This window comes from Oncorhynchus keta, chromosome 11, assembly GCF_023373465.1.
Source record: "Oncorhynchus keta strain PuntledgeMale-10-30-2019 chromosome 11, Oket_V2, whole genome shotgun sequence".
NCBI classification, from domain to species: domain Eukaryota; kingdom Metazoa; phylum Chordata; class Actinopteri; order Salmoniformes; family Salmonidae; genus Oncorhynchus; species Oncorhynchus keta.
The window spans coordinates 21,259,402-21,286,723 of record NC_068431.1 but is presented as its reverse complement, the minus strand read 5'-3'; the positions used below and the strand labels follow the sequence as shown (position 1 = coordinate 21,286,723).

The window sequence follows — 27,322 nt, the reverse complement described above, 5'->3', positions numbered from 1 at the left end:
TGCAATTAATTGCAATGTCCCTCTTTGCCATGCAAATGAACTGAATCCCCCCAAGTATAGTCTCCTAAAGTTGATTCAGCTGCGGGATCGGGGCACCACCAGTACAGAGCTTGCTCAGGAATGGCAGCAGGCAAGTGTGAGTGTATCTGCACGCACAGTGAGGCGAAGACGTTTGGAGGATGGCCTGGTGTCAAGAAGGGCAGCAAAGAAGCCACTTCTCTCCAGGAAAACATCAGGGACAGACTGATATTCTGCAAAAGGTACAGGGATTGGACTGCTGAGGACTGGGGTAAAGTCATTTTCTCTGATGAATCCCCTTTCTGATTTTTGGGTCATCCGGAAAAAAGCATGTCCGGGGAAGACAAGGTGAGCGCTATACCATCAGTCCTGTGTAATGCCAACAGTAAAGCATCCTGAGACCATTCATGTGTGGGGTAGCTTCTCAGCCAATGGAGTGGGCTCACTCACAATTTTGCCTAAGAACACAGCCATGAATAAAGAATGGTACCAACACATCCTCCGAGAGCAACTTCTCCCAACCATCCAGGAACAGTTTGGTGACGAACAATGCCTTTTCCAGCGTGATGGAGCACCTTGCCATAAGGCAAAAGTGATAAATAAGTGGCTCAGGGAATAAAACATTGATATTTTGGGTCCATGGCCAGGAAACTCCCCAGACCTTAATCCCATTGAGAACTTGTGGTCAATCCTCAAGAGGCAGGTGGACAAACAAAAACCCACAAATTCTGACAAACTCCAAGCATTGATTATGCAAGAATGGGCTGCCATCAGGCAGGATGTGGCCCAGAAGTTAATTGACAGCATGCCAGGGTGGATTTCAGAGGTCTTGAAAAGGGTCAACACTGCAAATAATGACTCTTTGCATCAACCTCATGTAATTGTCAATAAAAGCCTTTGACACTTCTGAAATGCTTGTAATTATACTTCAATATTCAATAGTATCATCTGAAAAAAATATCTAGACACACTGAAGCAGCAAACTTCGTGGAAATTAATATTTGTGTCATTCTCAAAACGTTTGGCCACGACTGTACAAAGAACTATCAATAGAAAACAGGTAAAACACAAAGTGCAGCTAGTTTGCAGTCTTTCCATTTTCAGTTTAAGTGGTTGTGTTAGCAGTGTTGTTGGCTAAGTCGTCTGAATAAGTGTCCGGACGAGAGAGCACATTTTTTACGCCAGACGAAATCGCTCATCATTATCTCATTGTTACCGATGTATCCAAATAAATGTCACAAGAAAACAGCTTAAACAAACGCAAATGCAGCTACTTTGCTGTTATTCTGGCTGCACTGTTTGACGTGAATGTAAGTTAGCCGTGTTTGGCTGGCTAGCAAGCAAGGGATAAGAACGTTGGTAGCCAGTATGGCAATGGAACATTTAGAATGAACGACTGGGTCGCGTCTCTGGCAACCGAACCAATAGAATGTTAGACCAGCCGGCTTGGGTAGCAACCCTAGATTTGTGTTGGGACTATATCTTGTGGAAGGATGAAATAGTATGAATAAATTAATCAAAAATATTTTAAAATATGAAACTATGTCAAATCTTTATTTGAATATGTTGGTAACCCATTGTAAAAAAGTGTTAATTTTTTTAAAATTTTTTTTTATTTCACCTTTATTTAACCAGGTAGGCTAGTTGAGAACAAGTTCTCATTTGCAACTGCGACCTGGCCAAGATAAAGCATAGCAGTGTGAACAGACAACACAGAGTTACACATGGAGTAAACAATTAGCAAGTCAATAACACAGTAGAAAAAAAAATGGGCAGTCTATATACAATGTGTGCAAAAGGCATGAGGTAGGCGAATAATACAATTTTGCAGATTAACACTGGAGTGATAAATGATCAGATGGGCATGTACAGGTAGAGATATTGGTGTGCAAAAGAGCAGAAAAGTAAATAAATAAAAACAGTATAAAAACAGTATGGGAATGAGGTAGGTGAAAAAGGGTGAGCTATTTACCTATAGACTATGTACAGCTGCAGCGATCGGTTAGCTGCTCGGATAGCTGATGTTTGAAGTTGGTGAGGGAGATAAAAGTCTCCAACTTCAGCGATTTTTACAATTCGTTCCAGTCACAGGCAGCAGAGTACTGGAACGAAAGGCGGCCAAATGAGGTGTTGGCTTTAGGGATGATCAGTGAGATACACCTGCTGGAGCGCGTGCTACGGATGGGTGTTGCCATCGTGACCAGTGAACTGAGATAAGGCGGAGCTTTACCTAGCATGGACTTGTAGATGACCTGGAGCCAGTGGGTCTGGCGACGAATATGTAGTGAGGGCCAGCCGACTAGAGCATACAAGTCGCAGTGGTGGGTGGTATAAGGTGCTTTAGTGACAAAACGGATGGCACTGTGATAGACTGCATCCAGTTTGCTGAGTAGAGTGTTGGAAGCCATTTTGTAGATGACATCGCCGAAGTCGAGGATCGGTAGGATAGTCAGTTTTACTAGGGTAAGCTTGGCAGCGTGAGTGAAGGAGGCTTTGTTGCGGAATAGAAAGCTGACTCTGGATTTGATTTTTGATTGGAGATGTTTGATGTGAGTCTGGAAGGAGAGTTTGCAGTCTAGCCAGACACCTAGGTACTTAAAGATGTCCACATATTCAAGGTTGGAACCATCCAGGGTGGTGATGCTAGTCGGGCATGCGGGTGCAGGCAGCGATCGGTTGAAAAGCATGCATTTGGTTTTACTCGCGTTTAAGAGCAGTTGGAGGCCACGGAAGGAGTGCTGTATGGCATTGAAGCTCGTTTGGAGGTTTGATAGCACAGTGTCCAATGACGGGCCGAAAGTATATAGAATGGTGTCGTCTGCGTAGAGGTGGATCAGGGAATCGCCCGCAGCAAGAGCAACATCATTGATATATACAGAGAAAAGAGTCGGCCCGAGAATTGAACCCTGTGGCACCCCCATAGAGACTGCCAGAGGACCGGACAGCATGCCCTCTGATTTGACACACTGAACTCTGTCTGCAAAGTAATTGGTGAACCAGGCAAGGCAGTCATCCGAAAAACCGAGGCTGTTGAGTCTGCCGATAAGAATTTGGTGATTGACAGAGTCGAAAGCCTTGGCGAGGTCGATGAAGACGGCTGCACAGTACTGTCTTTTATCGATGGCGGTTATGATATCATTTAGTACCTTGAGTGTGGCTGAGGTGCACCCGTGACCGGCTCGGAAACCAGATTACACAGCGGAGAAGGTACGGTGGGATTCGAGATGGTCAGTGACCTGTTTGTTGACTTGGCTTTCGAAGACCTTAGATAGACAGGGCAGGATGGATTAATGCCCTCAAAGCCGGTGTTTGGAGGACATATTGTCCCGGTTTTCCTGCCAGAGATGAAGACTTGGGCCTAACAACACACGTGCCAATATATCCTCCAAACACAGGCTTCTCGAGCATTATCACTTAAGTATGCTCCTGCTGTGTGTGTGTGCGAGCCCGTGTGTGTGTGTGTGTGTGTGTGTGTGTGTGTGTGTGTGTGTGTGTGTGTTTGCATGTGTATGAGACTCCCTTCACAAACCTGAGTTGTTGAGGTTGATGCTGCGCAGGTTAGGAAACAGGCGCTGCAGTGTGTCCTGAGGTGTGTCCTCCTCCACAGAGCCGAGTCTGTTGTTGGACAACACCAGGGTGTCCAGGCACGGGTACATCGGCCCAAACTTACGGACCTCACTCCACTCCTGTAGCTGGTTGTCTGTGATCTGGAGCAGGCGTAGGGAGGGGCAGGGGACCGGGGACTCAGCAACCTGGTCATAATCATTCAGACAAAGGAAGAGCTCCTCCAGTCTGCAGGGGGACATAGTATGAGTATCAGAGGTAGCTGGGTTGTTCCACAAAGAGTGCCTTTTGCATCCCTTTTTCACTTAAAATATCACTTTGTACACCAATATTGAATTTTAAAAGCCTGTTATGTTAAATGAAGTGCCCTTTAATATAGACCACATGGAGAATTCAATAAACAGATATCATTTGTTTTATATAAAGACTTAATAAGTGGCCAAATTCTGCATTTTGACATGTCCCACTGTCAACCCTGTGCCACTTCTAGGACGTTTCAACGCACTTAATCCCAAAATGTATCCATGTTTTACCATCATTGTAAAGCCATAGTTATTGTGTTGCTTTGATAAAGTAATTTCTGAAGATTACTATTTATTTAATGCGATTAGTGATTCATTTGTTCCTCGTTTTATGGTCAACCCTGTTACATGAACTGATCTCACATTTTAATACTGTATAACTATATCTTTTTAAATATTTTTTTTCAAAACAAACATTGAACATGTAATAGTCAAATCATAGTTTAAAAACTGGTGAGGTCAACCCTGGTACTTTATTTGGCACTTAACAGGCACGTACTAGTGCTTTTTTTGTACCTTGAGATTGAAAACGTGTTTATGAAGTTGAACATGTCCTCTTTATGACAAAGTTAAAATTAGGTGAAATTAAAAATATATTTTGGACCAAGTTACACTTCTTAAAAGGCACCGAATTGTATTCACGTGTGCCATGTCTAGTTTGTGATTCACAGTCCACTATCTGTCATGACTTACTCAGGGGTCTGGCGTGTGAGTGTGTGTACCGTGTCCCAGGTGACACGCGTGTTGATGAGGACCAGGCGGCGGACTCGGGAGAACACCTCAGCCAGGCCTGGCTCCAGTTCAATCCCACTCAGAGGGTTCATACTCAGGTTAAGGAAGTCCAGGTTGGGGATGTTAGACACAATCGTGCAGATCTGGCAACCCAAAAGACAGATTGGAGATATTATGCACAAATCACACTGTATGTCACATGCACCAAATACAACAGGTGTAGACTTTCGCTACAACGCAGAGTTAAAAAGGAAGAAGGATGAGCAAAAAAAACAATCAAATAGTAACACAAAATAACATTGGTTTTGGTTTGTTTCATTGAAAAGGGGCTGATAACATTGATTCGACCACAGAAAAAAAGTTGATAATATAGTGCAAACTAATGGGGCAAACTCAGTGAAATTCAATCTTGTGCGTCTCTGTGCAGCATGGCATTCGTTCTGCGCAGCAGTCCTGGAGGAGGTGCATGGCGGCCAGTTCTGGAGGATGTGCGTGTGCAGTTGAGGGAACATTGCATGTATGTAGGGGTAGAAGTGACTAGGCAATCAGGATAGATAATAAATAGAATAGCAGCAACATATGTGGAGTGTGAAAGTGTGTCTGTGGCATCAATATGCACTGTGCATAATATGTGTGTGTGTGTGTGTGCGCTGGAGTGTCAACGTAGCATGTGTGAATGTGAGAGTAGAGTCCAGTGAGTGTGCATAGGGGTCAATGTTAATAGTCTAGGTGGCCATTTGATTAACTGTTCAGCAGTCTTATGGCTTTGGGGTAGAAGCTGTATACTGTAGTATACACTGTAGTGTACTGTGTTAAGAATTATGTTCTGATGATTATTCCCGATTGGAAGGCCTGGGACCTTGAACCATAAACTAGGTCATGGTGTCCTTAAGCAATCAAGACATTTGAAATGTATAGTCTATTCAAACCCTAGGTCTCATCCTTGATTTAATGTTTTAGCTCCAGGCATGGAAGGGTGAAAGCGCAAAAAGATAATACACAAGTGTTTAGGTCTGCCCTGCGAACCCCTTAGAGGAAGGCATCTGTTTTCTCATTTGCATATGCCTGTCTATGTCGCTCTATTAAACCTTTGAAGCAGCAATATGTAACTTTTTGGGTGACCCACAAATGTGAGTTATAGACCTGTCATGCTCATAGAACGCAAGTAAGAAACAGTAGATTTCTTCTATGTGCGCTATTTATATGCTTCCCGTTATTACATTTAGTTTTATAATCTTTTACTTTTGTACACCAGCGGTTTTAAACACCATAGCTGAAAATACAATATTTTTGGTAATGGAAAATATATTTTACAGCGGTTTAAATGGTACAATGATTCTCCACACTATAATTGCTTGATTTGTCACAAACTGAAATGGTGGAGTGCACCTTTAAATATATAGCCTTATACTTTACATAATTTATACACACGTTGACCGATTTTGAATTCCTTTATTATTTACTAGAGTGGTTTTATTTTTTTATGATCTTTTTGGGTCTTTCTTCAAAGAAACCTCCTGAACAAATACTAATAGAGCAAAAAGTAGGTAGTATTGGGGTCTGAACGGCTAGGCTCAGCACTTCTGCTCTTTTTTTTATACGGAGCACAATATATTAGTCTACACTTGGCATGTACAGTTGAAGTCGGACGTTTACATACACTTTAGCCAAATATATTTAAACTCAGTTTAGCCAAATATATTTAAACTCAGTTTTTCACAATTCCTGACATTTAATCAGAGTAAAAATCCGTCTTGGGTCAGTTAGAATCACCACATTATTTTAAGAATGTAAAATGTCAGAATAATAGTAGAGAGAATGATTGATTTCAGCTTTTATTTCTTTCATCACATTCCCAGTGGGTCAGAAGTTCACATACACTCAATTAGTATTTGGTAGCATTGCCTTTAAATTCTTTAACTTGGGTCAAACATTTTGGGTAGCCTTCCACAAGTTGGGTGAATTTGGCCCATTCCTCCTAACAGAGCTGGTGTAACAGTCAGGTTTGTAGGTCTCCTTGCTAACAAACACTTTTTCAGTTCTGCCCACAAACTTTCTATATGATTGAGGTTAGGGCTTTGTGATGGCCACTCCAATACCTTGTTGTCCTTATGCCATTTTGCCACAACTTTGGAAGTATGCTTGGGGTCATTGTTCATTTGGAAGACGCATTTGCGACCAAACTAACTTCCTGACTGATGTCTTGAGATGTTGCTTCAATATATCCACATCAATTTCCTGTCTCATGATGCCATCTATTTTGTGAAGTGCACCTGTCCCTCCTGCTGAAAAGTACCCCCACAACATGATGCTGCCACCCCAGTGCTTCATGGTTGGGATGGCGATCTTCGGCTTGCAAGCCTCGCAGTTTTTCCTCCAAACATAACAATGGTCATTATAGCCAAACAGTTATATTTTTGTTTCATCAGACCAGAGGACATTTCTTCAAAAAGTACGATCTTTGTCCCCATGTGCAGTTGCAAACCATAGTCTGGCATTTTTATGGCGGTTTTGGAGCAATGGTTTCTTCCTTGCCGAGCAGCATTTCAGGTTGTCAATATAGGACTCATTTTATTGTGGATATAGACACTTTTGTACCCGTTTCCTCCAGCATCTTTACAAGGTCCTTTGCTGTTGTTCTGGGATTCATTTGCACTTTTCTTACCAAAAATACATTAATCTCTAGGACACACAACGCGTCTCCATCCTGAGCAGTATGACGGCTGCGTGGTCCCATGGTGTTAATACTAAAGTACTATTGTTTGTACAAATGAACGTGGTACCTTCAGGCGTCTGTAAATTGCTCCCAAGGATGAACCAGACTTGTGGAGATCTACATTTTTTTTTCTGAAGTCTTGGCTGATTTCTTTTGGTTTTCCCACAATGTCAAGCAAAGAGGCACTGAGTTTGAGTTTGAAGGTAGGCCTACACCTCCAATTTACTCAAATTATGTCAATTATCCTATCAGAAGCTTCTAAAGCCATGACATAATTTTCTGGAATTTTCCAAGCTGTTGAAAGGCACAGTCAACTTAGTGTATGTAAACTTCTGACCCACTGGAATTGTGATACAGTGAATTATAAGTGAAATAATCTATCTGTTAACAATTGTTGGAAAAAGTACTTGTGTCATACACAAAGTAGATGTCCTAACAGACTTGCCAAAACTATAGTTTGTTAACAAGTAATTTGTGGATTGATTGAAAAGCTAGTTTTAATGACTCCAACCTAAGTGTATGTAAACTTCTGACTTCAACTGTAGGTTTTGCACTCATGGGTGACAGAAATTTAAATATGGGGGATGGGAATGGGCTGACAAGGTACAAAATCTGTCGTTCTGCCCCTGAACAAGGTAGTATGGTCCATTTGCTACATGCTTCTTTAATGCTAGCCAAGAGGTGCTGGACATATAAAAAGTACAATAGTTGGTTATTTTGTAAAAAACTGTCCAGATAAAACACCTTAGATGTGTAGAAAATAAGTCAAACTTTTATCAAAAAAAGTTAACAATCTCTGAAAATTATGAAAAATGTGTAAAAGAAATGTGTTGACCATGCCTTCGTGCCAATAACAAGCTGCTTATAAATAAAATGGTGCATAACATGGTAGCAAGGGTGAGGAGGATAAGGAGAACTACAGTACCCACCTCCCCCCAGTCTTGCAGCTGGTTGTGGGACAGGTCCAGCTCCACCACATGGGCACAAAAGGTGGCCACCTCAGCCTTGTCCCCAGCTTTACTGATGCCACAGCCGTCCAGGACCAGCACACTGGGCAGGTTCAGACGATCTGGAGCGAGACAACAATCTTTCTAGTGAATAATTGTTCTTTATTTAATCAATTATTGACTGTACCGTCAATAAGAATCACATTCACATTACAGGGGACAACAACCTGGTATCACTTGTTGTCATTACTTATTTTGGCATCACTACATAGGCAGTATCCTTGGGGCGCTAAGGCATTCGAGAATGACTCATGATGTGTAGATACACTATATCCCTTATAGGGTAAGTACATGGAGTTTGCAGTATTCCTGGTTAACTAGAAGATGATAACTTGTGTGATTTCCCTGTATAACACATGCAAGTAAGCCTACATGGGGTTATTACTGCTTAATTCAGGTGTTTTTGTAAAACAGAAAGTAGGCTGTAAAGTATGGCCCTTGACTCTTCTACCTTGAGAAGTAACAACTCTTTCAGTTCATTAGAGTATAAATCACATCGCACCCACCAACTCAGTTTAGCATGTAACATAACAAATGCTACAGAGAAAAGATTAGTTTTTACTCAAAGTCAGCGCGCTAATGCGGCCTTCAAATGCTTGTCAGAACTGGAAAACTTCAAAGTTATGAAGTCATAAGTCCGACATGACTGTGTTCAGGTGGTTTTGAAGTCAGAATAATTCCTCAAACAATGAGATTTTATCTCGCAGCATAAGCTACGGATCCAAACATCTTGATTTCTGACCTTTGATGGGCGACCCCTGTGGACGAGACACTACCACGACACCCATGCCGTTCCCACGACAGTATGGGAAATTCTCTGGGTTGTACTTCTCACTGACCACCTGGACAAAGGTGCGCCCCTCCTCTTCATCAGAGGACTCCATGGCCCCAACTGTCTGATCAGAGAGAGCGAGAGGCTTACACCCAGGGGTATGGTTACAAAGTACAGTAGGACTTGTTGGGTACACCACATGTCCATGCCAATCAGACTTGGAAACACTTGGTATAGCATATAGAGGCTATAGGTCTTTACAGATAAAGCACATGGCTTTAGTTACATGCCCTTTCAACTGACTTGTCTACTGCTAGCATACATGCTAACAAGTCAAATCTTGTTCACGTACCAAAACATTGACTTAAGGTTAGCAGGGAATGTTTGAAATATTGACTCACAAATATGACTCCTCTAGGGGTAAAGTTGGTGTGGACCACAGACAGACACCTACCTCTAGGCTGTAGTATTTTGAGGAGGTTGCTGTCTCTCTCCCTCTCTGGCACCGGCCAGGCCTGGTGGATGAGGAGGCAGTGCCAGTGGCTCACGCAGCACAGGCCTGGAACACTGCGGCTTCGGGAGAGAGAGAGGGCCCAAGAAGGGGGGAGAAAAAGAAAGAGCGTGTCACATGAGCTAAAAGAGTGAGAACCCATTATCCTTCCACATTGTGACATCATCTCAATGAAGTAACCATAGATATAATGACCTTTTCAATAGAAGTAACAATTATTCACTCTACTCTGTTCTTTAACATATCCTGTTCAACTCTCGTTTGATTTAATACTAGTCTGACAGAAATCACTGATCTCTAACATTTGTGGTTCACTTAGCCTGCATAAGGTTTACGCAACAGTCTATATGTTGAGTCAAAAGAAAAGTCCATACACTCTCTCCAACTCCAACGGTCATGGAGTGCTACTGGGTACACAGGCTTTAGTGAAAGCTTACAAAGATTTCAGTTTTTAAACTGCAGTAAAAGGGCAGTAACTGCAGTCGACTGTGGTATTATGGACACAGTAATTGCAGTTACACATTCTGGATGGAGTATTTGCTGCATACTGCAGTTATACTGCATTCTGACTTCAATATTTTTTCGTAAGGGCAGCACTGTTTCAATTTAAAATAATCAACTAATGATGGTCTTCAGTCTGACTCTGAACCACAATTTGTTGAATCAAGGCCTGTTGTGTTTCTGCTGGGCTGGAACAAAAGCCTACACTCTCAGTGGCTCTCCAGGTATGAAGTTAGAGATATGTAATCCCTTTCATAAGAACACAGGTGTCTGATTCTTACAGTGCTTCCTAAATGATCAGACTTATCGGTTTCGCTATCTGATTGGGTTAAGCTCGGTCTGTCTGCAAACTGATTATTTGGCCTGGACCAATCTGAACTCACAACATACCCTTTTCACACCATCATGCTGACTCGAACCATACAGAACTAGCCTAACTCAGGTATTTTATTTTCACTTTGCCCTTTCCAGCACTATGGTGGATACATAACCAGGCCAGCGCAGTTCAGCTTGGCTCAGGAGTGTAAAGCAGCCAATAAACCAGTAGGCATATCTCAAGTGGTTCTGTTCCCAGCCCTGAGCCGTCTGAGACAACATGATGACACCATACAGACAGGGTTCTGTCAAGAACCTGTGTGAAGTCCAGTTAGAGAAGGTTTCCCATATCAGAGACCCTCTGGTTTCAATCTTCGATACACCTGGGATCAAAGACGTGACTCCTAATAGCCCAGATCAGGTGCTTCTGACGGCAAACTGGGATTAACACTGAGATAACTTTGTGTTTGAGTACGAACCCAGGAAGATTTGCCCTGATAGTCATGGGTATTTTGGGTATTTTAGCTCATTGTAAGGGCCAAGAGAGTGACAGTGGTACTACAGGTGCAACATTTGTTTATAGTTACATTTACCAAGCGATCTTGGCTGGTATTTTCAAGTATGTCCGATAAAATAGACTATAGCAATGTGATTTTTGTGGTTCTAAACCACAACCATAGCCTGCTTGCCTTGACAAGTCAGCCAGACTTGAGATATGCTCTTCAATAATAACTGGAGTTAACTCAAATTCTTTAACACGCTTGTTGACAATGTGAACACTATTCTGTAACCACTAGGCAAACTGTACACTCAAACATAGGCTACTACCTCAAAACATGAGCATATGCCATAGCATAAGGACACAACAGAAACAGGTTTTGGATGTCACGGTTACATGTGACAAAACTCAACGATAATCTCCGATGGAGGTCGTGCTCTATCACAAAAGACTACCGGTAGGGTATATGCATGTATATTTATTATTAGTTCGTATTGTTTTTCTTTTCGATAGGGTATATTAATGAAGAGCGGAGGATATGGTTGGCCTATGGGAGAAGGTGGGGGTAGGGGTCATGCGCACAGCTGCCATGACAACACCTTTGTGGCCCAACGCGTAATGGGGGGCGGGGGGCATTAGAACAAGATATAACAATTAGTTAATAATTCTTGAACGTGGCCAATGTGACTGTGACGTAATTGCAGTGGATTTCCTACATTGTTAGGAAACTTGCTATTCTACTTGAATAAACTCAAATTATTGGGGATTTTTTTTGTATGTGTATAGAAAACTTGCACGGTTCTATACGTTTATGTATCCTGAACCGGTTTTCATGCGATGCCGCAGCCAATTTTTTGAATTGAGAAAAAACATTCCCCGAAATCAGAATGATTCCAGAAAAAAAAATCGACAGTGAATAAAAACACCCAAAATGCATCAAATTTACATTGCTTTGAAACCAAGCTGTATAAATCGACAAGATCATTATATTATTATTTGATTGCGACAATGATATGTGTTTGAAGTAACAGGTTGTAGGCTACTTGTACGGTACATCCATGCTCATCTACTGTAGCTATGATTTAGGGAATATATTGTAACCTAAAACAATGGTCCTTAACAAAAATCATCGGGAAATATACCTACGCCGTCAGACCATTGACATATATATACTTCGAATACGCATTGAGAGAACATTCGATTCCACTTACCGTTCTCTGTCGTTCACTTCGAATGTTTGTTATTTTCGTTCGGTTAGGTAAGGGTCGTCACTAGTTACAACACAGCCACAAAGTCATAAACCCCGCCTATTTATACAATTTATCTTCTTAAAATATGATTTTAAGCCTAACCGTAACCTTAACCACACTGCTAACTTTATATTAAGACCAAGAAGTTATTTTACGATGTAGTTTACAGCTATGGCTGTAATATCTACTATAGTGGAAATATTAGGTGACACTCAAAGACCCACCTCCTTCGTTGAGGAAGTGACGCAATTTAAAATAACAGTCAATCAACTCTCAAAAGAAAACACTTTTTAAAAGTCCATTTTGTATATATTTTACAGATGATGACAAAACAATGTTGTGGAGAAATACTGTGCAAATGACTAAATACAATTCCCAATCGCAATTTATGAAAAAAATCCCCAGTGTTATGCAAATGAGGATATAGGACCTATGAACACACTGGAATAATGGAATAACTGTGATTCATCACACATCATGCTTATCAGGAGCAGAAAAACGAACATTTTATGACGCAATGTTTCTATATATCTAATATAAACCAGAGCCATATATAGCTTTTCATGGCTCTGAAATGAACAGTGAAAAAGCATTTCCATGTCTCGCTGTATCAGCCATAAACCTGACCTAAGTAATGTCAAAGTGTAGATATTCTCCAAAAAATAAAACTAATGTTCAGAATTCACAGACGCACAAGTAGGTCAATGTATTGAATCTGAAGAGAGACACCTTTAGTTCCCTCTACTGGAGAAAGAGGTCATTGTTCTGGCTGTGTCTCCTGTCAATAGAAATACATAGTAATGGCGTATCCCTTTTAAACTCTACCATGTTTGTCCGATCTCCTCTCTTTTATTTATTTTAGCCCCAGATTTACTAGCCGTATTTCTTTAAAAAATCGGAGAATTTAAAAGGGATACGTATTTTTGGTAAAGATATAAATATCAGTCAATTTGCAGATGATACTGCCCTTTTCCTAAAGGATAGAGTGGCTATTCCCTTGGCTATTGACAGCATCAAGACATTTTCAATGGCCTCTGAATTAACTCTCAAATTTAACAAATGTGATCTCATGCCAATTCATTGCTGTGACTCCGTCAACATTGCCTCCATACCTGAATTAACCTGTAGTTAAATATTTAGGAATTGTTATCACTAAAAACGTTTCAGATAGAGAATCTTTAAACGTCAGTAATAAAATTAATTCCATGAGAGTTTCATTAAGTCAATGGCTGCAACGTGATATCTACATTTTGGGTCGTATTCTTTTGTCCAAGACTGATGGTGTATCAATAATCATTTACCCAAGTCCCTCCCTTTACCTTTCTTCTAAAAACATCGAAAACAGTTAATTATGTTATACTTAGATTTGTTTGGAGGAATAAAACACATTATAGTTGGGAATCTCAATTCGTGAAAGACTATGACCGTGGAGGTTTACAGGCTATTGATTTTAAGTCGTTAGTGGGTGCTTTTAGAATTAAATGGTTGAAATTGTCTGTCTAATCCTACCTCTAGGTGGTATCATAGCCCTAACAGTTGGTTTTATAAACTTCGTGAATTTAAATTCCGAATGAAATGCGATTTTGACCCTCCAAAATTACCTGTGAAACTGTTTAAGTTTCACCAGCAAATTAGATTTTTCTGGTAAATGATATTCAAGCACAAAACATTGATTTGGAATAATAGAGTTATTAAAATGAATAGGAAATCCATTTTCAAATGCCTTTGGTTTGACAAGGGTATTCATTTTGTATGTGATCTGGTCGACAACACTGGGGAGTTTCTGTAGTTTTATGAATTAATTGGTACAGTTCAGGTTAATATTACTCAGAGAGAATGTATGAAGGTTTGCAAAGCAATTACACATCCTTTACTTGGACTTATTAAGAACACTGTTATATTATGAGGTTGTTCCCTCTTTTCCAAGTTTACAAATGAATGACACATTAATAAAAATCTACAATAAGTGGATACGATTGGCAGTTAATGAAGTATAAGCAAAAGGCAATAAGCAAAGGCTATATTTAATTTTCATGAATATAACATTTACCAAAAATAAGTCAAACATTCAATAGAAATTCTATGTTCTTATCTTCCAAGTTTTATACCGAAAGTTACATTATCTCTAGTAAACTGGGTTATTGGAAAGATTTTTTCTTCTTCTAACCAGTCATACATATCACTCCAGGATGTTGCTGTAAACACAAATGGTCTGTAGTTTCAAATTCTGAGACACAAAATCTGCAGTTATTGTGACCAAAATGTAATCTATGCCTAAGGAATTCTCTCGGGGGATATATATCATTAAATATTTTGAAGTGCAATTCCTTCACTTTAGGCGGTACAGGAAAAGACAAGTAATTAATACATTTCCTAATAATGGGTTTCGAATAAATTAGAGATATGGATTTTTTGCTGAATTGCATAGGAAATAAATAGTTGGTTTAATGTTGATGGATTAATTTGTTTGGCAATTTATCACTTGTGAAATCATGCCCATCAATCAGTAATGACGGCAAATGAGGGATGTCAACCATATGAGGTACTGTGTTTTTAACAATGAGAGCAAAATACTTTGGGATACTCTTGAAGAGACAACCTTGCTTTATGACATATATCCTTATAATGTTGTTCACCACTGTAGAGAAGTGTACACTTTTGTTCATAAATGTTTTAAATTCTTTGTAAGAGAGGACCTCGCACTTACAGATGACATTGATTTTGTAGAATTTCCCTGGTATCAGCCACCAGATTCTCATATTGGTAGTTTCAATGATATCCTTTTTAAAATGTATTATGATATATATTTTTTTGCCCTTTTTCTTCCCAATTGGTAGTTACAGTCTTTTCCCATCGCTGCAACTCCCGTGCGGACTCGGGAGAGGCGAAGGTCGAGAGCCATGCATCCTCCGAAACACGACCCTTCCAAGCCGCACTGCTTCTTGACACACTACTCACTTAACCCAGCCGCGCCAATGTGTCGGAGGAAACACTGTACAGTTGGCAACCGAAGCCAGCGTACATGCACCCAGCCGCCACAAGGAGTCGCTAGAGCACAATGGGACAAGGTTATTTCATGTTAATTGTATAACATTTTTGTGAATGTAGGTTCCTTCCTCTCTGTCAAACAAAAAACGGATGGAAATCCTTTGGATTACATTAAGATTACATTCCCTTCTCTGCTTCAGTTTGATCCTCCTGATGTAATGGAGGTGATGGAGATAATTGTTAACTTTAAAATATCAGCAGCAGGTCATGACAAGATTGGTTCCTCTGGGGAAATCAGTGTCTTCCTCGATTACTGAGCCTCTGAAATATATCTTCACCAAATCAATGCAAACGGGTATTGTTCCTAAATATTTGAAAATTGCCAAAGTTATTCACCTCTATAAATCTTGCGATTCCAGATCTTTTACAAATTATCGCTCAATATCTGTACTAGCATGTTTTTCTAAACTCATTTAAAAATTGGTGATTAAGAGAATATTGAAACATTTAAATCGACACTGTATTCTATATGAGCACCATTATGGTTTTCGTAAAAACTATTCCACAGATATGGCTCTTTTGCAACTTGTGGATCAAATCTTTACAGCCCTGAACAACAATGAATACCACTAGGCATCTTTTTTAGATTTAGCCAAAGCGTTGGACACGGTTGATCATGAAATATTACTTTCTACATTTTATTATTACTGTTTTCACAATTTTATATATAATTGGCTATATATTTATCTTTATGTTAGAGAACAATATGTTTATGCAAATGTTTAAATCATTTGTTTTATTTAGTATAGTAAAAGCTTCTGTCTTAAGCATCCTAAATAATGCCATAGATGCAGTTTTTGAAAAATAGTCAACTTCAAGGCAAAAAAAGGGGAAGCATAATGTAAACCTAGTATTCCAACTGATTATAAACTACTAACATGCTGACCAGACCTGACATGTAGCAAAATAAATGTAGAAATCCATGTTATTCAATTATTGCTCGCGAGTGAACCAGGGACCCTCTGCGCACATCAACAAGTCACCCACGAAGCATCGTTACCCATCGCTACACAAAAGCCGCGGCCCTTGCAGAGCGCACTATTCCACCGCTAACTAAGCTAGCCGTTTCACATCCGTTACACTCCGTTACACTCACCCCCCTTTTGACCTCCTCCTTTTCCGCAGCAACCAGTGATCCGGGTCAACAGCATCAATGTAACTCTGCACACATCAACAACAGTCACCCACGAAGCATCGCTACCCATCGCTCCACAAAAGCCGCGGCCCTTGCAGAGCAAGGGGAACTACTACTTCAAGGTCTCAGAGCAAGTGACGTCACCGATTGAAACGCTATTTAGCTCGCACCACCGCTAACTAAGCTAGCCGTTTTACATCCGTTACACCAACGAGCATCTGCGATGCCAAGAGCTAAAATAGAACTCCTTTCTATTTCTGTCGCAGATCGTGCTGAAAGTCCTGCCTCTATAGAAGCAGGTACCCACGTGCCATCTCCTCATTGATTATACCCACATGGGTGATTGAAAGACGAACTGTTTTGCTGGTTGTTGTTGTTTGAATGTTAAATGACGAGACAGAGGCATTGATGTGAGTAACCAGTCTTGTTCAGTACATCACAACCCATAACATCTTCTACATTACACCCATAACATCTTCCATTTAATAAAACAGGACAGGAGGTGTCAATTCACTAACAAAACAAACCTAGTAACAATTTCCAACATGAACAGTTTAGTATTTTTTTTCTTCTTTTTTTTTCTCAGGTAACAACAACACATTTTGATATTCTCTTCACTTTTATCTCTGTCAACAATCCATGATGGGAAACCTACAGATTAAGTATTTTTGGTGGCTGGGGCAGATGCCCGCAGCGTGAAAAGACAGGGGGCTTGTCTGCGAGGACTGCGGGTTCCCGCACAGGCATGTCACCTGAATGTCTAAGGGGAGAATTGATGGGCGAGGGAGCGGCCGACCTGTGATCCCCTGGCTCTTCGCCCAGTGCCTCAGGCCCCATGTGACTTGCTGGGGTTCTGTCTTTTGTCATGCGACCCCTTTGGCCATCAGGGTTCTGAGTAGGTGCTGGCTCAGCAATCCGAAGGTCAACCCTGTTACGACGGTACAGTGATCCATTCACTTCGACCAAGTAGGAGCGTGGTGCCACTTTCTGTACACAGGATCCGAGTCTCCAGAGGCCTGTTCCGGTCCCCTGGTAGTGGCTTCATTCGCACCGTTTCACCCACCCTGAGCTCAGTTAAGTCTTTTTCTGATTTGTCGTTGATGAACTTGGAGACCTGTCTTCTGTGACGTAGCTTCACCAGCACGTCTGTCACCACACATGGCTCCAGCAGAGTGCTGGCTACTGGCAGAGCTGCTTTTAAGCGCCGTGCCATGAGGCGCTGTGCCGGGCTGCTATCCATGCCTTCTGTCAGGGTATTGCGCCACTGCAGGATTGCTTTCCAGGCATCTTTGCCCTCTCACAGAGCCTTTTTGCAGAGGTTCTTTGCCATTTTTACTGCGGACTCCGCCTTCCCATTAGCTTTTGGGTGTCGTGGTGATGAAGTGACGTGCTCGAATTCCCATCCTGCAGCAAATTTTCGGAACTCAACTCCGGAGAATTGGGGTCCATTGTCTGAAATTACCCTAGCTGGCTGGCCATAGCGGGCAAACTGAGCCTTGCAGCATTTGATCATTGTCTCTGCTGAGAGGTCGGGGAGGAGGTCGATCTCCCAAAAGTCTGAGTAATGATCGACTACCAGCAGAAAGTCTTTGCCACTGTGCTGGAAGAGATCTAGACTTACTATCTGCCAGGGGCGCATCGGTAGCTCGTGGGACATCATCGTCTCTCTCTGCTGCTCAATGGCATATTCATTGCAGATTGTGCATTTACTGACATATTCTTTGATTTCACTCTGCATTCCTGGCCAATACAGTGTGTCACGTGCTTGTCTGTAACAGGTCTCACCTCCTATGTGACTTGAGTGCACACGCGTGCCAACATCTCAGGGCGCAGAGACCGGGGAATAACGACTCTCTGACTCTTGAATATTACTCCGTTTTGAACACTGAGCTCCTCCTTGACTGGCCAATATTCTCTGACGGCTAAAGCAGTTTCTTCCCTGCAGTCGGGCCAGCCCATCAGAATCACAGACCTCAATGCCTGGAGTTGCCCGTCCCTGTCTGCGTGCTGTCTGATTTGTATAAGGTGCTGGTCTGTAACATTGAGGTAGTCAGCCTGGTTGATGTGTTCAACATCCACTTGCTCTGTTTGTAAGCTGCACACTGCGTGTTGTTCATGCATGGAGCGTGTGTGAGTGCCTAATGCAGTAGCCCTGCTGAGCGTGTCACTCACATACATCTCTGGCCCTGGCTTATACACCACCTTGAGGTTGTAGTTTTGTAGGGCCAGTAGCATGCTCTGCAGTCGTTTTGGGGCATTCAGGAGAGGCTTGCTGAATATAGCAATAAGGGGCTTGTGATCTGTCTCTGCGGTAATATTGTCGCGCCCGTACAGGTAGTGGTGGAAGCGTTGGCATTGGCAAACACAATGCTGAGACACTCCTTCTCTATCTGGGAATAGTTCTGCTCTGTTGGGGTGAGTGCCCTAGAGGCGAATGCCACAGGCTGGCCCTCCTGCATGAGGCAACAGCCAAGCCCATACTGAATCGTGACAGGTTTTGACACATTGTAGTATCGCAGTACAGGGTGTCTGGGTGACCAGTTGTTTTATTTCCCTCACCGCTGCGTCATGTTTTGGGAGCCAATGCCAGATGGTGTCCTTGTCCATGAGCCTCCACAGTGGCTCACACACTTCAGAGTGCCGCGGTAGGAATTTGGCCAGGTAGGTGACGAATCCGACGAAGTGCTGCACTCCCTTCACGCCAGATGGGTGGGGCATTTCCAAGACAACCTTCACTTTTTCAGGATCCGCCTTCAATCCGGTGGAGGACAAGATGTGCCCATGAAAGCAGACCTCTGGCACTTTAAACTGAAGCTTTTTTTAGGCTTAGCCTTAGCTTGACCTGTCTGCATCTGACCATCAGGGCCAGCAGTTTGGCGTCATGGTCACATTCTGCCTCCTCATCACTGTCCCCACAGCCCACTACGAGGATGTCATCTGCTATGGGTTCCACGCCACTGAGTCCCATCAACAGCTCATGCTGTTTCCGCTGATACACCTCTGGAGCCACGGAGACACCAAACGGAAACTTCAACCACCTCTTCCTGCCCCAGGGTGTCCAAAAGGTGGTCATGTAGCTGCTGGGCTCGTCGGGCTTGCACTGCAGGAAGGCATCTCTGGCATCCACGAACGTGAAGACTCTGGCCTTTGGGAGCTTGTAAAGAACATCCTCCAACGTGGGCATAATGTAATGTGAACGTCGCAGAGCCCGGTTGAGGTGTTTAGGATCAATGCATATCCGTAGCCTGTCTGGTTTCTTGACGATAACCATATTACTTATCCAGTCCGTAAGCTCGGTGAAAGATATGATGTGGCCATCTGCTTCGTATTTGTCAAGCTGAGCCTTCGTAGCTGCTTTCATGGCCACTGGTACATTGCGGGGTGCACACTGGACAGGCTGGATTGCTGCGTCCAACTCAAAGTGGACTTCCCCGGGAACTGACTCAACCGGTGTGTTGAAGACATCATGGTACTTGCTTAGGAATGTCTCCTTGCTCAGGGGCCCAGCCTGGACTCCGTCTATAATGTTAAGATTAGCTGGGATGGTGAAGTTAATAAGTCCAAGGCGCTCGCATGTAGAACCTGACAGTAATGGCTGTTGACTAGCCTCAACTATTTCAAACTCAAGGGTGTATTTCTGGCTTCGTAAAACACACTCTGTTACAAACAGGCCTAAAGAGGTCATGAACTGGCCTGAATACAGTTTCAGCTTGGTGCTACTCTGTGCGAGTTTGTCTCTGGGCGCGAGCCTCCTTTTGTCTTTAAGGCTCATAAGTTGCATGTGGCCCCTGAATCTAGCTGGCATTGCTGTGGCCCAGTCAAAACTGTTCGCTGCTCTGGCCCCCCAATGGTGGAACAAACTCCCTCACGACGCCAGGACAGCGGAGTCAATCACCACCTTCCGGAGACACCTGAAACCCCACCTCTTTAAGGAATACCTAGGATAGGATAAAGTAATCCTTCTCACCCCCTTAAAAGATTTAGATGCACTATTGTAAAGTGGCTGTTCCACTGGATGTCATAAGGTGAATGCACCAATTTGTAAGTCGCTCTGGATAAGAGCGTCTGCTAAATGACTTAAATGTAAATGTAATGTAATGTTTGTTATTAAGTAGCAGAGTGACAAACCACTTTTGTCCTTTTGCCCTCACTGACCCTATGCACTCGCTAGCATATACATCCTCTGTGCTGTAGTTCCCTTCATCTGTGTTTGTTTCCATGGAGTGCACTTTACCCTCCTTTCTCTTGCTTTTTATGCAGACCCTTGCAAAGTGATTAGCTGTACCACAGGATTTGCATATTTTTCCATAGGCTGGGCAGTGTTCTTTTCCTTGTCCATGAGATATGCCACAATATCGGCATGTATTGGGGTTGTCTACTGCAGAGTTGGCTGTAGTATTAGCATTAGCTGTGGCAAAGGGGAATTTCTTTACTAGCTGCCTGAATGTAGCATTGACGTTATCCGTATGTTGCCTTTCTAGCTCCATGGACCTTATCCGTATATCAGTAAGCTCTGCTGCACGGCATGTCTCCACTGCCAAGGCCAGCTTCAGGTCACGTTCTCTCAGCAAACATCTGCGGGTGCCCTCATCAGTTATGCCAAGCACAATCTTATCTCTGATCAGTTCATCTCTTAAAGCACCATAGTCACATGTAGCTGCCTTTTCCCTTAACCTAGTGACAAAGCTGTCAATGGACTCCCCGTCCTCCTGTTTGCAACGACCGAAAACATATCGCTGATGACGTTCTTTGCTGGCATAAAGTAATGTTCAAGAGCATCAAGAATAGCTATAGCGTTACCTTGCTGAGCTGCTGTTAAGTTCAGGTTGTGTTTGTATACGTGTCGGCATTCAGTTCCCATTATAGTCCTCAAAGTGGCATCGTCATTTTCCAGAAGTCCCGTTGCTAGCGCATAGTCCTCCCATTCACTTCTAAACGTATCCCAGTTCGTGCTCCAATCCCCGCTGAGCTTCATAATGGCGGGAGGGGGAATGTTCGCTGCCATGTCTAACCGGTGCTAACAACACTGAAGCTAACTACCAAACTCACTCTAGCTGAGGCCAATTCCGGGCGAAATTTTACACAACTAAGCATTTGTTTGTAAACCAGAGCAGGTGACTCTAATTTGCGGAAAGCATGGTTAGTTATCTGACTCTGACACCATGTTTGAATGTTAAATGACGAGACAGAGGCATTGATGCGAGTAACCAGTCTTGTTCAGTACCTCACAACCCATCCGGGTATCTCAAGCACCCCGGTAAAACACAAGAGTTGCAGTAATGAACATTTACCAACAGATGGCATCACTGTGCCATCTTACACCCATAACAGCTGTGGTAATACTATGAAAGTTTAGATGCGATCACCATATAAATTCAAAGATGAAAAAGCCTAGAAGGAGGAGAGAAGATGGCCGTTATATGTGTGGATTATTGTCGGAGTAGAGGACCTTATGCATTTCAGGTAAAATAAGAACTCAATGTTTATATTCCAGGACAAATTAGCTAGCAACAGCAAGCTAGCTAAATAGGACAAATTAGCTAGCAAGTGCAAGCTAACTAGCCAAATTGCCATACATGTTTAATGCTTTTCGACCTGTCCCTAAATTAATGTCATTAGTTCAGTTTGTTTTGATATTTTAACCTGCGTGTCGTGGTCGCGTTTGGTGTAGGGCAGTGGTCACCAAACTACGGCCCGCGGGCCGGATACGGCCCGTCAGCACATTTGGCCCGGCCCTCTGAACAATACCAGAGACGCTATCGAATTTTTTTCCTATTTGGCCTCCAGAAAAAAAATCCTAGGCCCGGCCCTGTCAAAGAGAGAACGGAATAATGGCGAAAAGGTTAGGTAAGAGAAAAATTGATTCAGAATGCAGGGTATTTAACCTGCAGTGGACAAACGATTATTTTTTGTTCAATGCAAAGAAAAGGCTGTTTGTCTCATCTGTCAAGAGACGGTGGCGGTATTCAAAGAATACAATCTTCGCCGACACTATGAATCCCGTCACAAAGACAAGTACGATAGCTTGCAAGGCCAAATACGAGCAGACAAACTCTCAAAGCTAAAAAGTGGACTACTATCTCAGCAGAATACATTTGTACGCCAAGCTCAGCTGAACCAGGCATCCGTTCGGGCCAGCTTTCGGGTTGCTAAACTGATAGCAAGAAGCGGTAAGCCTTTCACTGACGGAGAGTTTGTTAAGAAACTTATGGATGCTGTCGCGGAGGAGGTGTGTCCCGAGAAGAAAGATGCATTTAATGCCGTAAGTCTGTCGGCGAGTACAATCACCAGACGCGTTGAAGAAATCAAAACAAAACGGTCCCAGAGCTGATCGACCCAGAATGGAAATGGCACCTCGCATTTTTAACAGACGTGACAGAAATACTTAACAGCCTTAACTTGCAGCTACAAGGCGAGGGGAAACTCATTTGCGACATGTATTCACACATAAAAGCATTTGAGGTGAAATTAGCGCTGCTTTTGGAACAAGTGAAAAAGCGCAACTTCGTCCATCTTCCTGCTACCCAAAACCTGTCGACAGAGAACCCAGCGGTCCCGTTCCCAGCTGAAAAGTGCGTGGAAGCACTGGAAATGCTGAAGGCGGAGTTCGGTGTGCGATTCAGTGAACTACATGTTCATGCAAAATAAATCCGTCTTTTTCAGAACCCCTTTGTTGCCGACATTGACGAAGCCCAGCCTTCATATCAGTTTGAGTTGGCTGAGTTACAGAACTGTGATGTTCTGAAAGACGCATTCAAGCCCAACAGTCTCATTGACTTCTATGCCGCCCTCCCAAACGACACATATCCAAACATCAAAAAACACGCAATGAAAATGTCCACAGTTTTTGGCAGCACGTATATCTGCGAGAAAACCTTTTCTCGCATGAAACTGCTGAAAACCCCGATGAGATCAAGATTGACAGATGAACATTTGCATCAGTGCTTGAGACTGGCTGTAACTAGAATGGAACCTGATATTCAACTTCTCACCAGCCAGATGCAGGCCCACAGTTCACACTGATGAACATACATAGATAGGTAAGCTCACTTTTCTGACTTGAATGAGTCATTCTGAGCATAAACAAATATAATCATAATAAAATCTACTGGGATAAAATCCATCTTTACAACCATACTGGTAGTGAAATGTATTGTGCTGTGTAGGTGCTGTATCACTTAGTTCAGTTTCTCAACCTGCTTCTTTTGTGGTTTTCACAGGGAAGTTGATGAGAGAGAGCTGCAAACAGCGGTGTCTACAAGCCTACTGGAACCTACAAAAGGATTATAAGGAAGGAACACAAGAACTTTAAGAGACTGCTCATATGTGTCAGAGAGATTCTGCTCTGACAACTGAGCTGAACTTTTATCTGTTAAGATTGTGCATGGCACGACAGAAAGTTAATGTTCCATGGCTTTTTTTTTCTATGAAGAACCCAGAGAGTTATTTAGTTATTATTTATTTCCTGTTTTTTCTGTGAAGAACTCAGAGAGGGTTATTTAGTTATTATTTATTTCATTAATAGTGTTATTATTTGTTTCCTGACTTTTTTTCTGTAAAGAACCTGGAAAGGGTTATTTGGTTATGTGTGGCTTTCTGGAAAACAATAAATGTTTTAAGCTCCCCTACGATCGTCACACTTTTTCTGTTACAAACTGACACCGGCCCCCCATCAGAGAAGGGAAAAGTTATGTGGCCCTCACAGGAAAAAGTTTGGGGACCCCTGGTGTAGGGGGACAAAATAAATGTGCGCACGGTTTGGGTTCCGTGTAAGGCCAACGATTTATCGCTGCGCCACGGAGTATGTATGAAAACAGCGGAGGAAAAAAACGTATATCTGAACATCCCACGCTGCTATTTATTGCTGACCAGCAGATGTCACTAATGAATATTATGAACAGATAATGATGCTCTGAGTAATGAACCGTTTTTTTCAGCAACAATTTGGTGAAAGGGCTCGGAGCTTTAAGAAAGCCTCGGTTTCCCATCAATACTAAGGGTCCGTTCATAAATGCACTCTGGCTATCTACTCCGATTTCAGAGCACTCGTCTGAGCGTGCAAGAGCGCAGAATAACTGATTAATTACAGCACGCATTGAATATGGCAGGTGTCAGTGAACGTGGCAACGGTTACAATCACCAACGCTCTAGATAACCTGAAAACAGTCTAGTTTTTTGTTTGTTTTGGTAATGGATTAATAAAGATGCATGTATTATTGTGTTGGTTAAATAAAATGTTTTGTCTCTTCTTGGCCATTTGTAGTGTGGAGATCCCAGATGGATGCCTGGTATTCTATTGTTGTGTGTGCTTCTCAAAAATCGACAGTGAGTGAACTAAAACGTGTTTACAGCACTGAGGAATGTATGCTTGCCCTGCAGGATTGTTATAGTTCAAGCTCCACTCCAGTGGTTCCCTCTCAGTCCTTACAATGCTGACAGAAGTAGGCCTAAAATCTGCCTCTGGTTGCATTGTGGTTTGAACATGGGTCACTTTTCAAGTGAGGGGGAATAGTAGCCTAGCTGGACATTCATGGCAATTGGTAGTGGATGGTTGGTTGCCCTATACTTCTGTTACTTTCAACATCTTGATGGGATATAATGGACTTCAAAAATAAACACTGTGTCCAGCATAGGTTACCTAAATGGGCTTTACATTTTTTAAATATCAAAAGTAGCCTACTTCCTATTTCATAATGAATGTCACTGTATGAGTTCAATTAGGCCTACATAGTTTCATAAGAGTTTCTATTGTAAACAAATTGAGTTACAATTGTATCCGTTTTAATTTCAAATTGCAATTTTCTTGTTGACAACGCGAAGGGGGAGTGAACGAGTGCACACTTCTGGAGAATGGTAGAGAATCGGTAGCAGCCATAATAAATTGACTCAGTGATAAGACCCTAACTCAAGTGTATACTGCTAAACATCCCGTGGTCCCCAAAGAGCCTTCCTCTGTATAGTTCTGGGCCTGTCCATGCATTACTGCCAGGGCCGGCCCGCTCATTACATAGGGTTTCCACCACTTCAGAATTTGCCAAAGCCCCGCCCCATTCAATTTCAACAGGAGCACGCAAAGAAATGGGCAGGCGATTGTGGGAAGGTGAGCTGGCGAACCCTTCTTACTGAGCAGACGTTTGCTTGAAAGTCTTCCATTCATGAAACATAGTTCCAGACAATCACAACCAAAATAGATGGAGGAAAGCCAATCCCTGCTGTGTCTGGTTTTCCAATTATATATGGTTTTGCTTTGCTAGAATACAGAGACAAAATCATAAGGTCAAAAGCATGATTGCAGAGACTGTTGGTGTTGATGGTGAGTGAAGAGAGATTTGCACGCTTGCTTGTGCTGCTATCTAGTTATGAACATCGAGCAGCCTAAACCTCAAAACTGAAATTGTGAAATGTCCCACCAAAGGATAGAAATCACCAGTAACATGCATTAAAAACATTGTAAATGATACACTAAGAATGAATTGTCCATGTAATATGCTACCAATGGTATTATGGTATCTTGATTCTCATATTATAGCTTATCGCTCTTTCATTATACTGGTGTCATGGCATTGAGTCTAGCTATTCTCTGCTTCAGATGTACAATGACAAGGGGCACATTGATCGCACATGCCCATTAGACCAGTTATGTCATCATACTGTAGGCCTATAGCTGCATTGGTGATGCATGACATTATGATAAGCTGCATAATGAGTTCACATGGCTGATATCCTGAGACAGTGACAATCAAATAAAACCAATTGGAGAGCTCACAACTGGACAAAAAGGTCATGTAATTTGAGAAAGCAACAACACAAGACATGTATTGTTGAATAAAACATTTGCTACCACAAGTGCACATACAACCTGTGGCATACAACGATGTGCCAGAAGTCTCTTGGGGCATTCACTGGGCCCTCTTCATCTGCAGACATGCTTTCACAGCTCTCCATATCCAAGGACAGACATCACAAAGAAACAGGCTTCACTTTATTACAATTAGACAGCCCTAATTTATCTCTCTGTCTGTCTTCAGTTTTCCTCTCTAGGGACTAAAACTGGAGAATATTTTAATGTTGTCATCCCACAACCCACCCTATATTATCTCTGGATAAGAGCGTCTGCTAAATGACTTAAATGTAAATGTAGTCCACCTACACCCTTTAAGACAGCTGGAGCAGGAAACCCTTTCACCCTTTTCCATTGCTGTTATCTATACTGAACAAAAATATAAACACAACATGCAACAACTTTACTTAATCAGTCAATTGAAATAAATCAATTAGGCCCTAATCTATGGTTGTGAGGCCGGTTGGACGTACTGTCAAATTCTCTAAAACAACAGAGGCAGCTTATAGTAGAGAAATTAACATTTAATTATTTGACAACATCTCTGGTGGACATTCCTGCAGTCAGCAAGCCAATTGTACGCTTCCTCAAAACTTGAGACATCTGTGGCAGTGTTGTGTGACAGAACTGCACATTTTATAGAGGCATGTTATTGTCCCCAGCACAAGGTGCACCTGTGTAATGATCCGGCTATTTAATCTGCTTTTTTAAATAAAAAATGCCACACCTGTCACGTGGATGGATGATCTTGACAAAGGAGAAAATCTCACTAACAGGGATGTAAACAAATTTGTGCACATTTTAGAGAAATAATATTTTTGTGCATATGGAATATTTCTGGAACGTTTTAATTCAGTTCATGAAACATGGTACCAACACTGCATTTATATTTTTGTTCAGTACAAATGCATTTGGAGCATACATTTTTAATTTACAACGATACATAGGCAAACGTCAAGATAACTTCATATTAGCTTGCGGACATTTCTGAACTGACCAAGGCGCACCTCCAACAACAAATAAAACCTCACATTATTTTGCCAAAAAACAAAGACGATTTAGCTCAACCAGTGGCATATGGGCTTGTTAGGTGAATAATGTTTTACTGCAA

The 27,322-nt window shown here is 42.2% G+C and overlaps 1 protein-coding gene and 1 long non-coding RNA gene across 7 annotated transcripts in view; one reads left to right on the top strand and one right to left on the bottom strand.

Annotated features, from left to right (window-relative positions):
- The window catches only part of LOC118389903 (tubulin-specific chaperone cofactor E-like protein), a 35,792-nt gene extending 14,393 nt beyond the window's left edge, over window positions 1–21,399 (bottom strand). The window contains exons 1-6 of one of the 6 annotated variants that reach the window (XM_035779865.2): window positions 21,171–21,399; window positions 9,566–9,684; window positions 9,082–9,231; window positions 8,262–8,401; window positions 4,578–4,759; window positions 3,548–3,810 (exon numbers count right to left, since the gene is read on the bottom strand). In XM_035779865.2, coding sequence (XP_035635758.1) covers window positions 3,548–3,810; window positions 4,578–4,759; window positions 8,262–8,401; window positions 9,082–9,231; window positions 9,566–9,684; window positions 21,171–21,220 — 904 coding nt within the window. In that variant the 5' untranslated portion in view covers window positions 21,221–21,399. Of the gene's footprint in view, window positions 1–3,547; window positions 3,811–4,577; window positions 4,760–8,261; window positions 8,402–9,081; window positions 9,236–9,565; window positions 9,685–12,148; window positions 12,420–21,170 lie in introns of those variants that run through there. The other 5 variants (XM_035779866.2, XM_035779868.2, XM_035779867.2 and 2 more) reach the window with 5 other exon arrangements.
- Window positions 21,400–21,741: 342 nt separating this feature from the next.
- On the top strand, window positions 21,742–23,995 carry LOC118389905 (uncharacterized). Its single transcript, XR_004826879.2, has 2 exons — window positions 21,742–23,410; window positions 23,591–23,995. It is a non-coding gene; the product is annotated as an uncharacterized LOC118389905 (long non-coding RNA).
- The last annotated feature ends 3,327 nt before the right edge of the window (window positions 23,996–27,322 follow it).